Source organism: Cavia porcellus, unplaced genomic scaffold (genome assembly GCF_034190915.1).
Source record: "Cavia porcellus strain 051 isolate PalLab524CR breed Dunkin Hartley unplaced genomic scaffold, mCavPor4.1 scaffold_32, whole genome shotgun sequence".
In the NCBI taxonomy this organism is placed as follows: Eukaryota; Metazoa; Chordata; class Mammalia; order Rodentia; family Caviidae; genus Cavia; species Cavia porcellus.
In genome coordinates this window covers 29,303,777-29,316,268 of record NW_026947515.1, presented here as the reverse complement: position 1 = coordinate 29,316,268, position 12,492 = coordinate 29,303,777, and the positions used below count along the sequence as shown (strand labels likewise).

General features: G+C 46.2%; 1 protein-coding gene across 3 annotated transcripts in view; it reads right to left on the bottom strand.

The window, feature by feature from the left end:
- The window catches only part of Rptor (regulatory associated protein of MTOR complex 1), a 366,523-nt gene that overhangs the window by 42,860 nt on the left and 311,171 nt on the right, over window positions 1–12,492 (bottom strand). For all 3 annotated transcript variants that reach the window (XM_003464795.5, XM_063241865.1, XM_063241866.1), the window contains one exon: window positions 2,624–2,742. In XM_003464795.5, coding sequence (XP_003464843.1) covers window positions 2,624–2,742 — 119 coding nt within the window. The remainder of the gene's footprint in view (window positions 1–2,623; window positions 2,743–12,492) is intronic.

Here is a 12,492-nt window from a genome sequence, read left to right as displayed (position 1 = left end):
AATGTGGCAGGTCCCACACAGGGGACCGAGTTTCTTAAAGTGGGGGTGGGCCTGGGCTTTGCTAGCTCACAGGGACACACAATGCACAGTCCAAAAGGCTCCAGTGCTGACAGGCTGGGGCTGGCATCTCTTTTACAGAGCAGGGAGAAATGGTTTTGCCCGTCACAGCACAGAGAGATTCCTAAGAGTAACTATTTAACACCCAAGGTTGGATCTATGGCAATGAACTTAGAGCTACTGGAATTAGTATTAGGCACCAGGACTCCAGTGTTAAATAATTCAAGTGGAGTTTAGTAAGGGTAAATATATAAAAGCTACTGCAAAATAAGCCCAAATAGCTGGATCCTGATTTGCCATGACTGAGCTACTCAGGAAGCTGAATTAACTGTGGGCCTCCAGCTGTGCGAGGGGCAGAGGCTGTCCTGTCCTGTACCTCTCACAGCAAAGAAGAGGCCACCAGACACCTTAGTGTGTCAGAGCCCCATGACAGGGACGGAAACTGGCCAGTTTCTGCTGTCTTTGAAAATAAATTCTAGAAGTTTAAACCACTCATTAATGTCCACACAAATAGTGGAGATGTTTTTAGTGAAAATGACTGAAGTACAAGCGATTCTTTAAAATCCAGCATTGGGACAGGGATATAGCGTGGTGGCATAAGGGCCAGCCTGGAAAGCATCAGGTCCTGAGTTTGATTCCTGACATCAAAATTAAAATCAAAAACAAAAACAAAAAAACTCAACTTTGAAACTTTGAACCAAAAATGGAAGAAACTAGTGATAGCCTGAAAGGGCACTGGAAAATGGCAGGAGGCAGTACTGGGGATTAAACACAGGAATTTTCTATCGAACAATGAAAACATTAACTTGACTGGTTGTTTTTTATAGGCCAGTAACACATGAAAGCAAACTCAGTGCTGCCCTGCAGTAAGAATGGGCATCTTTCAGATGTCTCTGCAGCCACTCACACCATCATGAGTTCAGTGGGGAAGCCGAGCAGTCCACTGTGGGATGAAGTCAGGGCAGGACTGGATACCCCACATTGTCCCAAACTGTCAACAGTAAGCCCAACATTTTACTGTTAAGCTGGATATTTTATTGGGCATGGAGGGCAGGGAAATATCTCTGGACCAATAAGTCTATGCTTCTAGGACAGTGTGCCATACACATGACATCTCAAGTTTAAAATTCAGAACTTATTCCATTATTCTTTTGTACTTTAAAGAGAAAGGTGAGTCTGACTGCGGTAGCATTTAAAAACTAAGGGAATAAAGAGGCTTTGTCACTCTATTGTGATACTACCAGGACTGAGGAAGTAACATCCATAGTCAATGAGGTGATTTCAATCAGTCATGGAAGAAACATAATCAGACTAACACAAAATAATTCCAGTGAAGGGACTGAACATCACACAGAAAGGATGTCACCAGACAGGGACTGCTGTAGGGACCTTGGGCTCAATAAGAGGCCAGAGCCAGCCAATGAGAGAGCACTAGAATAGGGCTGAATAACTCAGTGGGGAAAAAACAAGGGACTGGGATGGAAGGCCACAGAGCCTGGCCCCTTCAGCTGTGGTGGACAACTGCTGAGCATGATGGAGTCAGAGGGAAAGCCAGGAATGCCTCTGCCAGGCAAATGTAAGCTATGGTGATATGCTTCTCAAACCTTCTGGCAAGCTGCAAATTTTCTAGTTCCATTAATAAAAGCTGACTATAAAGATAAATTGTACCACTTTGCTAAACAACTAGAAAACCAGAAAAAAACATATGAAGCAAATGTTTTCAGACAATAGATGTTGAGTACTCAGGACTAGAAACCCTGAGAGATAGAAATAAACAACTGACCTAGGCTATAGCCTGCAGGTAGTCCCTGGCTATAGCTCAGAGGAGCAGAACCCAGATAAAGCTGGCACCCTCTAGCAGAGCAGACACAGTCAGCTCCACGGAGGCCAAGGGGCTGGGAACTGCAGGGTGGAGTGTGGGGAGAAGAAAGCTCCCCAAGTCTTCAAGGGATGTCCCACATGTCTCTGATTGACTCTTTTCTGTTCATAGGTGGGGAACAATACACATGAAGCTGGGTAAAGAATTAAGAGCGCATTAGGCCAAATTCCTAGAGCTCACAGAAAGGACCGTGAAGATCTTACAATCCCCAGAGAAAAGACTTATACTTGTATCTAGAAATTAGGGTAAGAGGAACAAATGAAACTCAAAGTAAGCAGAAGGAAAAGGACGTAAAAAAGGTAAAAGCAGCTGTCAACAAAATGAAAAATTTAAAAACAGAGAGGAAGTCCAGTGAAATCAAAGGTGATTCTCTGAGTCTCTATTGGCCAGAAGAGTCAAGAGTGAGAGAAGATGTCAACATTAGTGTCAGACAAGGAGGCAGGGGCATCATCACAGATCATACAGACATGAAGAAGATTGTGAAAAATAACAAAACTGACAACTACAGCTACACATACATACATTTCTAGGTATATGGTTAATATTTAGATTTAAAATGTTTGTGAAAGCTCATCTTATTTATGGATTTTTAAAAACATGGTGTAGACCTGGAGACTTTTGCTTGAATATTCATGATTGAATATCAGAAACTTAAGAGCTTCAACAAAAACATCTCATCACACCTACCTTGTAGGCGATGCTGTTGAGCACTTTCATGGCCAAATCAGAAACATCTGGGTAGGGATCGGCAGCCAGATGCAATAAAACTCTCCAAATTTGAGTGTAAACACTATTAAAAGAAACTCCTAGAAAAAAAGAAATGGAAGATGTTTCAGTAGCAAATAGCTGCTGCTGCATATATGTGCAGCTTCTGGAGTAGCTCAAGTTCATGCAAACCTAATCATAGGAGCAAGAAGCGGGGTTTTAAAGATATGGAGTTAAAGCAAGATCCTTGGTTTGTTATTCTTTTTTTTTTTTGTTTTTGTCTTTTTCGTTTTTATCGGTACCAGGGATCGAACTCACGACTGCCTGCTTGCAAGGCAGGCGCTTATGCTGCTGAGCTAAATCCCCTGGTTTGTTATTCTTGAAAGCGGTTCCCACATTCAGGAATCCTGGCAGTATTCTCAGGCTTGATTACATTGGTCTCATCTATGAGGCTACATCTTTCTAAAAGGAAAACTGGGATAGAAAAGTATAGAATTTGCACTTGGGATGCTCTAGTTGATTGGAGAGGATTATAGTTACCACGGAGCATTTGATTTTATGTTCTAGATTCCCAGTCCCACCACGGCCTATGGTATGTGATCTATGGGGGATTGCAATTCTGTCTGCAGCCCACTCGACACTCAGTGCATGCCACGTGTGCTATGACTTGCTAGGACTCTTTTGCCCGTTCCATACGCTGGCACTGTTCTCAAGTTCCAGGAAGTCAAGAGGTGTATATGATAGGACCACTGCCTCCAAGAGCTCGTAACTCATCCCAAGCATGACTAAAAGTATACTTGACACAAGAGCTTACGCTCATGTCCAGATGCAGAGGCAGGTAACAGAGAAGGGGCTCAGACATCAGCACATCACAGTACACATAGGAGGGAAAGAAAAGAGACACTTGCCAAGGGCCTCACTGAAGGCTGCTCAGTCCTTTTAAATTCTGCAATAATCCTGAAAGCAGGAATTGCCCTGGCATGAAAGGAAGAGGTGAAGCTCAATGAGCGCTTCTGCTGAGGCTCCAAGTGAAGGATGTGAACATGTCTGTCTGACTTTCAAGGTAGTCAGGCATTTCCAGGACATAGTACTGCCCAGGGAAATACTGACATAGGCAGGAGAGGTTCCTTGTGCCAGGAGCAGGGCTAGGAGGTGAAGGCCAGGAAGACAGATGGAGGAAGCTTAAAGGGGGGTAGGCTATAAAGGGGATTCAGGACTGTTCCTCTAGAGGAGAAGGAGTGGAGGGAACAAGGCTGGCAGCACAAGCAAGATCTGAAACCTGGAGGTGACAGAGGCACCTGGAGCCTCTAGAGAACCATGACTAAAACCCAAGAGCCAATCAAGGAGTGCGCGAGTAGCACACTTAGAAACCTAAAAGAGGGATGTGGCTCCCAGACGTGGGTTATATTGATTGAAGCCAGAGAGGAAGCTGCAAAGAGCAGAGGGTGCAGATCTGGGGGCCAAACTACACTGGATATGAGGCAAACAAAGGGATGAAGTGACTCTAGAAGAGGATGTGGTTTGAGCAAAGGCTGCTCAGAAGATGAGAGGAGCCGTATATGGAAAAGCAGAAAAGGCACCAGCGGAGTGCTTGCTCAAGATGTAGACCACTGGAAGCTTCACAAGGGGAGGTAGGGACGACCTGCTTGGGGTCAGGTGGAGATAGCTACATAGAGCTCCAGCCTTTTTATTTTTGGGGAAAGCTGGGCAACGTATTGAAAAGCCTTTGCTTGTTCAACACAGAGACTAGAGTCACAAATCTGTGCCCCTTTCTTGGCCACTTGTGGCATGCTGCCAGAGGACAGAGTGCCTCGGGATGAGCAAAACTATAGTAGAACATGTTTCATGTGAAACAGTCAGGTCCACACACACACACAGACTGGACAAAGACTTAAAGTCAGCTAGGTGCACGAGCTTCACGTGGATGCGTATCTTCATGTTACTTGCCTCTTCACTGGAAGACATGAATGCAGGGCCAAGAGGGCCGTCCCTCGGGCTCACAGCACATGGCCTCCCCACAAGGTCAGTAGGAAGAAGACACATTCTGATGTGTGTTTACAAAAGTCCTCCTGCTATTTCATCATTCTGCTGAATGGGAATCAATAGGTGCTGTCCTTTGAGTAGCTCATCCCCTTGGCCTCTCCTGAGACACAGCTGCCTGTTGTCACTGCTGATTACCCAGAACATGAGACCTAAGAAGGGTATTTCTCTAGGATGGCAGCTCGTGGTCGATATAATGTTCCTGCAAGGGAATGTGTGCCCCCTTCAGGCATGCTCAGCAGCGTCGAGGCCCTTCTGTGTGCCACAGTCTCGCACAGCCGTGCCTCACCTGTAGGAGCCTGGTGGAGCACATATTGGGAGACCAAGGCCCATGGTAAATAAATCTGGACTCGGGTGGGATGAAGGCTACACAGGCCCTTGCCAGCATGGAGGAGGCCCTGCGGCAGTGTGGACAACCATGGTGGGAACTGCGGCCATTTCCAGCTATCTCTGGATGGCTGCAACCCCCAAACAGAGCAGAAACCACTCGACTCACAGTCTGTAGCTCTAAGTAGCTGTCTAGATTTATGACAGATGTATACATAAACTGGTAAAATCAGAGCAGAATCTCTGTGGAAAAATGTCCTCCAATCTAATTTATTCCTGCCCTGGCAGATGCCTGTTCATAGTAACTGTGCTCTACGTTATGGGGACCGGCAGGCAGGAGGAAGTGGCTTCCAATACACTTGTGACAGGCTCCTGATTCACAAGCAACAAGAGGGAAGGAGAAAGTGAGCCAAGTTTCTCTAAGTAGCCTCACTCAGCAAGAAGGGGAGAAGCAGCCCCTCAGTGAAGCTGGAGCTTCCTCCCCACCACCCCACAGGAAGCTCTCAGGGGCCCTGAGAACATCATTTTCTCTCATTATTTTTGGGCTCACAGGTGAATCTGGCCCAGTGACTCATTGCAAGCAGCTTCCTCAGAAGCTCGGTTGTGGTGACGCTGAGTGTGAGAGTGCTGTGATGCTGTAGCACATCTCAGTTTGACTCAGATGCTGAGCCCTCATCACAGGATGAGTGGGGAGGAGGAGACGGGAAGAGGGGAATGGTGCGGGAGCAACTCTAGGAGGCCCCTTCTCAGCAGGGCCCACATCCATCTAATAATTCTGTGCATAGGCAAAGCAGAGGAGCTCCTGAATGGGATGGGAGTTGGGGCACACACTCTAGGAGGCCCCTTCCCATCAGGGCCCACATCCATCTAATAACCCTGTGCACAGGCAAAGCAGAGGAGCTCCCGAATGGAATGGGAGCTTGGGCACGCATGTGGGGCAGGCAGATGCCTAGGGCACTCCCATTCCTCCCTTGGGAGCCATGGACCAAGGCATCAGGTATCAGGTGGGGTGACAGGTACACACCCCTCATGGGAAAGTGCTCTGGAATCAGGAGCTCAGTGGAGCACCAGTAGAAAGGTATGACCCTGTGCAGGGGAAAGAGGAAGGGGGGTATATATTGGCCATTATGATTTATCTTTTTCATTTTACTTTTTACTACTGTGTTGATTTTCTTGCAGACCTTGACTTTGATGTAACACTATGACTCTGTAGAGAACCTTAAAAAATCTAATTTTTTTCCAGTCTCTTCGTATAATTACCAGTAAAAAGCATAAAACTATGATACAGAATCGCTACCTTTTCCCTCACAATCACTGTTTGTTCACAACAATGATTCTCCCAGGGTGACTATTATACAGACTGCTCAGCTCTTAAGTCTGCTGTCCCCAAGTCAGAATGCAGCCACCTCCACGGATGAGTCCACTGGGACGGAGGCAGAGACACCCACATCCTCCCCTCACAGGGAGGGAGGAGCCGGGAACGGCCTGTGTCCGCCACTTGCCACACTCCTGTAAGTGCCACGTCTATGTCGTGTCTAGACTAGAAGTAATAAAAGATCAAATGAATGGCGTACGACTTATTTTCAGAGCAATGGCCACAACTTCCCGTAGAGCACATGCTGCAGGGCACTTCTCAGAGCTCTGAGCACAGGCCCAAGCGAGGGTCCTGCTGGCAGAGTGGCTGGGGAAGGAAGCCTGGCTAGTGGAAAGCTGCGGGCTCTGTCCCCTGGGATGTGCACGGCTGAGAGCCTTCTGTCCTCAGGAGATGGTTCCTGGGGTTTTGCATTTGTTTCTTCCTGGGATGCCTTTCTGTCTCTGGGGACTCCTGGGTGGTCATGGAGTGGACTCCACTCCAGGGTTGTCATGGGCTGTACCTGCAAACAACACCCTGCAGGTGACCATGCTGACCACTCCTCTGACCTCTCTTCTTCCTGTGCAGGCTGGAACTGTGACCTCACTTGTCTCCAGGAGGGAAAAGGCATGTCCTGGTACAGGCAGCGGGTGCATCTGACAATCTTTTCAGCAGTGTTCTTCAGTTTCCCTAAATGATACACTCAATGATTGTCTTTAATCAAAGGCTTTGGTTCTACAAATACAGTTAATCAATCTCATGGCTTTGGAAACAATGCCATTTATTTTATTACTACTATGTTTGTTTTGTTGTTTCTTTGAGACAGGGTCTCACCATGTGGGTCAGGCTGGCCTTGAACTCACAACAATCCTCCTACTGCATCCTCCTAAGTTCTGGGATTTCAGGCATGAACCACCACACCCCACTCTTACTACCTTTTTAAGCAGGAAGAATGAAATCCATGGCACCTTTGATGAGAATGTGTGCAGCTCTCTGGCCATGACCCTGCTTAGCTTTCTTTTTGTGGATCAAGCATTGGGCTGTCTATGAGCAGAGGCAGAAACTGATTCCCTCTATCCTGAGATGCAGATGCAGGTCTCCCCAGACATACTGCTCTGGGCCATGGGCCTCTGTGAAGGCCTGGAAGGCCTCTCCGCTAGAGATTCCGGACACGCTGGCAACAAAAGCAGGAAAGAGGAGGGATCCAGGAGGTAGCTGAGGGCTATTCTGTTAATACTGTCACAGAGGCCTCGGACCTGGTGGCCTCAGATTGGGGCTCTGAGCTCTTTCCTTCCAGCAGTTGCTCTGCATCGTAGACTCTGAGTAAAAACAAAAGGCCTGGATTTGAATGTGGCTCTTCCCTGGCTCCCTGCTTAAGCAATGAGAATGTGGTGAAGACAGATTATGACTCCCAGCGGCTCTTCCTCTTGGCAGGTTTGAGGTGAGGGCTAGGACCCACAGGGAGACGGTAAGGCTAGATCTGGCTGCTGTTGTCCCTTCTGCCAGCATCAGTTCTACCTCAGATTCGTTGCTATGGTGACACATTCTCAATATGATATAAAATGTCACTGCTTCACAGAGTTGTAAACCTCTGGTCCTGGCCTCTGAGCTATACCCTAGCCAGTCAGTACCTTTTGGGATGAGATTCCTGCAACCAGACAGCACATTCACAGGCTGCCATACCTTTTCTCTTCAGGCCCCCAAACAGAGATTCAGTCCCACCATGCTTTCTCAACCGGGGGTGGCTAGACTACAGCTGAGACAGAGTGACGAGTGAAAAGACAATAGCACATGGTGACATAGCCCTCCTGAGCCTGGCATTCTGACGGGGAGCAGGGTCCTTATAGAGGAGGATGCAGGAACTATGCACACAGTAATTACTTGGCCATGGGGTCAGCAGAGTTAGCACAGCTGGGCCCCACATGTCTGAACACAGGCTGCAGACTGATTCATCAACCTCTGTCTACCCCAAGCTTCCCCACTGGCACACTGGCGAAATCAGGAATGAGGGACAGGACAAGCTTGAGGGACAAGAAAGGAATGGATATTTGCTACACGTCAGCAAGAAATACCTGTACAGGAATCTGGCAATAAAAATTTCAAGAGCATCACTGGGTCAAATGACATACCTACTGGGCTGAACATTGCATGCAGAGCCAGCTACAGCGCTGGGAGCACAGCAGAGGTGATGTCCAGGCACACAGGCCCTGGTGGCCACCCTGGGCCGCTGTGAAGCTTCCCTGCTAAGGACCAGGGCTGCCAAGGGAAACACCTTTATTAGCAAGACAAGTGCAGGGCTGGTGTGGGAACACTTGCCTGTGGCCTGCAGAGAGCAAGACTGGGCTGGGGAGGGACCTGGGAATGAGAAAGATTGATTAGGGGATCCACATGGTTGTCAGGCTATGACTAAGAAGCAAGAAGAGTAGAGAGCTCAAAGAAGATTTCAGAAAGTGAGCTAGTGCAGAGACACAGGCTCCAGCTCAAACAGGATATCCCAGTATGGGCCAGGCTCTGCTGCATGCAGATGACTGACACCTTCAGCAGGTCAGGTCAGCAGGGAAATCAGAGTAGCAGTGGGGCCCTTGGAGTTGGCTTCTAGAAGGAAGCTGGTTTTATCGTTTTATGGTGTAAATATGTGGATGTTATAGGTTGCCATGGTTTTGAAAACCTCTTTTGCAAAGTATTCAGGGCTGAAGAAACTGCTGTTCTTTGGGTGAAATGAAAGAAGAAATTGGCTTTAGACAGGCAAGTGGTACTGATAATGGGATTCTGAGAGTTATGAATTTTAAACACTGAGGTAAAGCACTGTGGTCTCCAGGGGGATGTAAGCATCACCTCACTGAATAGGAATGAGGCTGACTTCGAGGAGCCTTACCTTTCCTTTCTTAGCACCACGCATTTGGAAACTTTCCACTTCAAGTTTTCTAAGATTTGAATGATACACAGATATAATTAAATTTCCCTGGCAAAAAGCTCCAGAATTAGACTGTGGAAGTATCAGCGATGCATATCTTGACCTCCCAGAAAAGGACTGACAAAGGAGGACAGGCAGAGGAGGAAAACCCAGAGATATAACACCAGCTGTAGCACTGTACTATGGCCCTTAGAAGAAACAGGCTTCCTTAACCCTCACACTGCCAAGGCCAGTATGGAAGACAGATATCATCTTTATTCATTATAGCAATAACCAAGCTCTTGGCAGGAATCAGGATTTGGAATGGGCTGTTCTGCTTGCCAAGGGCCTGCCTCTTGGCCCTCAGGCCTGGGAAGCATCCAGGCTCTTGGTGTGTGCTGGACACATCTTGCATGGCCTCAGCAGGTAAACCACTTGGGAACACCAGGGCCTTGGCCTTCTGTGGCCCCCACCAGCACCAGTGAGAACTCCCATATGGGAGACGGATGCAACATGAATCCCATGTTGGTCTTTCTGTGCTGAATAGCTGTATATGGATGTGTAACTATGTGTAGACAGCACAACTCTCATCAGAGGGTGTGCTGGCAGCTCTAGATCCCCAAACCACCTAAAGGGCCCCTGGGTAAGGAGCAGGCCAGAGCCCTGCAGGACAACCGGACACACCTTACTGGATACCGCAACTACCCTCTCTTGGGCTCACATGTAGGTGAGCATCAGGGCTGTTCCTCTTCTAGCTCATGCCACCAATGTGTTAGAGAGATCTCATGCTAATTCGTGATGCAAGAGGGAGATTAAATTCTAAGATACAGACACTGAAATAGAAACAACAGGAAAGTAAACCTAAGAAAATAAAAATAAAGATAAACACACAGTAGAACATAAAATATACAAGAATGAAGAAAACCAACAAAGCACAAGCTAGAACTTGAAGATACTAAACAAGTGAAGAAATGCCTTATGAGATTAATCAAGAGAAAGGAGAAAAGCAAATAAACAGAGGAGTACAAAGGGGGTCGACCAGAGATAAAGGAGATGAGAGAAGGTAAGCGTGCTCTGTGTACTTCAAGGGGACAAGTGATCAGCACCCAGTGAGACAGCTTCCTGCAGCTAATTCAGGAAAAGACAGGTAAGGCACACAATTTCATCAGCAAAGAAATAAATGAAACCGGGAATTAAAACTTAATACACAGAATCCCACAAAGCCTCATCAGTGATAGAAATGAATTCTACTCAGGTACCCAAAGAGCAACAAATTGTTCCAGAAACAGAAAATTAGGGTGTGCTCCTTTACGAGGCTAGTATGAATGTGATATCTAAACCAGACAAGGGTAGTAGATGACAGAAAGGTTATAGCTCAAATTCACTCCTAGTATAGACAGGGAATGCTCTAAATAAAATACTGACAAACTTAAATTCATCTGTGTTAAAATTAACCAAGGTGGGTTCAGACAGAAACACATGGATGGTTTAACAAGACCCCCTAATTATGTAATTTGCCACATTAATAGAGTCAAAAACATAGGACAAAGTCAAAACACATAGAAAAAACTTCTATGAGATTTGTTTCACTTGTGAAAAAAAAAATCTTTTAAACTAATTAGAATAAATGGGAATTTCCACATATAGAAGTTTTGACCAGTGAGAGTAGACGGGCATTTCTAGACATGGATAATGTATCTACCCAAAGCACATACAGCAAACATTGCTGTTAAAGGTGAAAGCGGCTGGGGTTGGAGCTCAGAGGTAGAATATTTGCCTTAGGTGTATGAGGCCTTGGGTTGTGTCTCCAGCAACCAAGCAACTGAAAAAAAAATGCAGGAAGCTATATAGTTAATCTTTCCTCTTTTTTTTTTTTTTTTTTTTTTGTCTTTTTCCTTTTTATCAGTACCAGAGATTGAACTCAGACTACCTGCTTGCAAGGCAGGTGCTTATGCCGCTGAGCTAAATCCCCAGCCCCTATCTTTCCTCTTCTTTTAGGGATAAAACAAAGACACTTGAATTTTCGTGGGGGGGCTAGCAACAAGAGTTAAATGAGAAAAAAAAGGTACTGCTTAAAATTACAAACACCCTAGCAGGGCGCAGCAGCACACATCTTGCAGTGCTCCCTACTCAGGAGGCTGAGGCTGGAGGATCATTTGAAGTCAGCCTGGGCAACTTAGCAGGTCCCTCTCTCAATACAAAGAAACAAACTAACTAAGGTACCATGAATAAATTGACTGTAACTTTCATACAGAAAGTTATAAACTGTCTTAAAGGTCACTAAGGGAGATTTAAATGAAGAAAAAGACACCTGGGCTGGGCTGCGCGATGCAATGTTGCAAAGACATGAGTCCTCCCAGGTGGCTCATCAACTCAAAGCACTTCCAAACAACACTCTGATCACGGAGTTGTGGAGACAGAAAAGCTCACTGCGAAGTTTATATAGCAGAGCAAAGCATTAAGAATCATCAAGAAAGTGTGGAGGAACAAAGTGAGCCTTGTTTCAGTATCTGTCTCCACTCAACTCGGGGCTCTCTATTTAGACTGCAAAACCACTGGGGCACACAGGACCAGTTCCCTACAGCATGGGAGCTTAATAGGAGGACACAATGCCAAACATTCCTTGGAGGTTGTGAAGAACATGGAGACAACTAGCGAGGCCTGTGGGGAGAAGCAGGGATAAGGCTTCCCTCTCCAAGTCTGTGTAACCATTAGCATAAAAAAGAAAATTAGGGGCTGGGGATTTAGCTCAGCGGCATAAGCGCCTGCCTTGCAAACAGGCAGTCGTGAGTTCGATCCCTGGTACCAATAAAAACCGAAAAAGCCAAAAAAAAAAAAAAAAAAAAAAAAAAAAAAGAAGAAAATTAAAAATTTCAAAATATCAAGACATCAAAGAAAGAACAAATTCAAGAGACAAAAGGCACAAGCTAAAAGAGGAAAAAAGTGTAAAAGTTCTTTGGTACTACAAACATCAAAAAGTCACAGATGAGGAGACGTATTTAATGGTATACTCAATCACGAATCAGAACCCAGAGCTATAGTGGACGCCTACAAATTAGTGAAAGACCAGTAACACAAGGCAACATCTGAAAGCATTTAGCACAGTTTGCAGAAGTGGAGACACACAGGCCCATCCACAGGCCTTGCCTCACTTCAACCAGCGGAAATATGAATTACTCCAGCATACTCCCTCTACATATACTGACCGCCTAATATGTGTTAACTAAATGTGGGCATGGC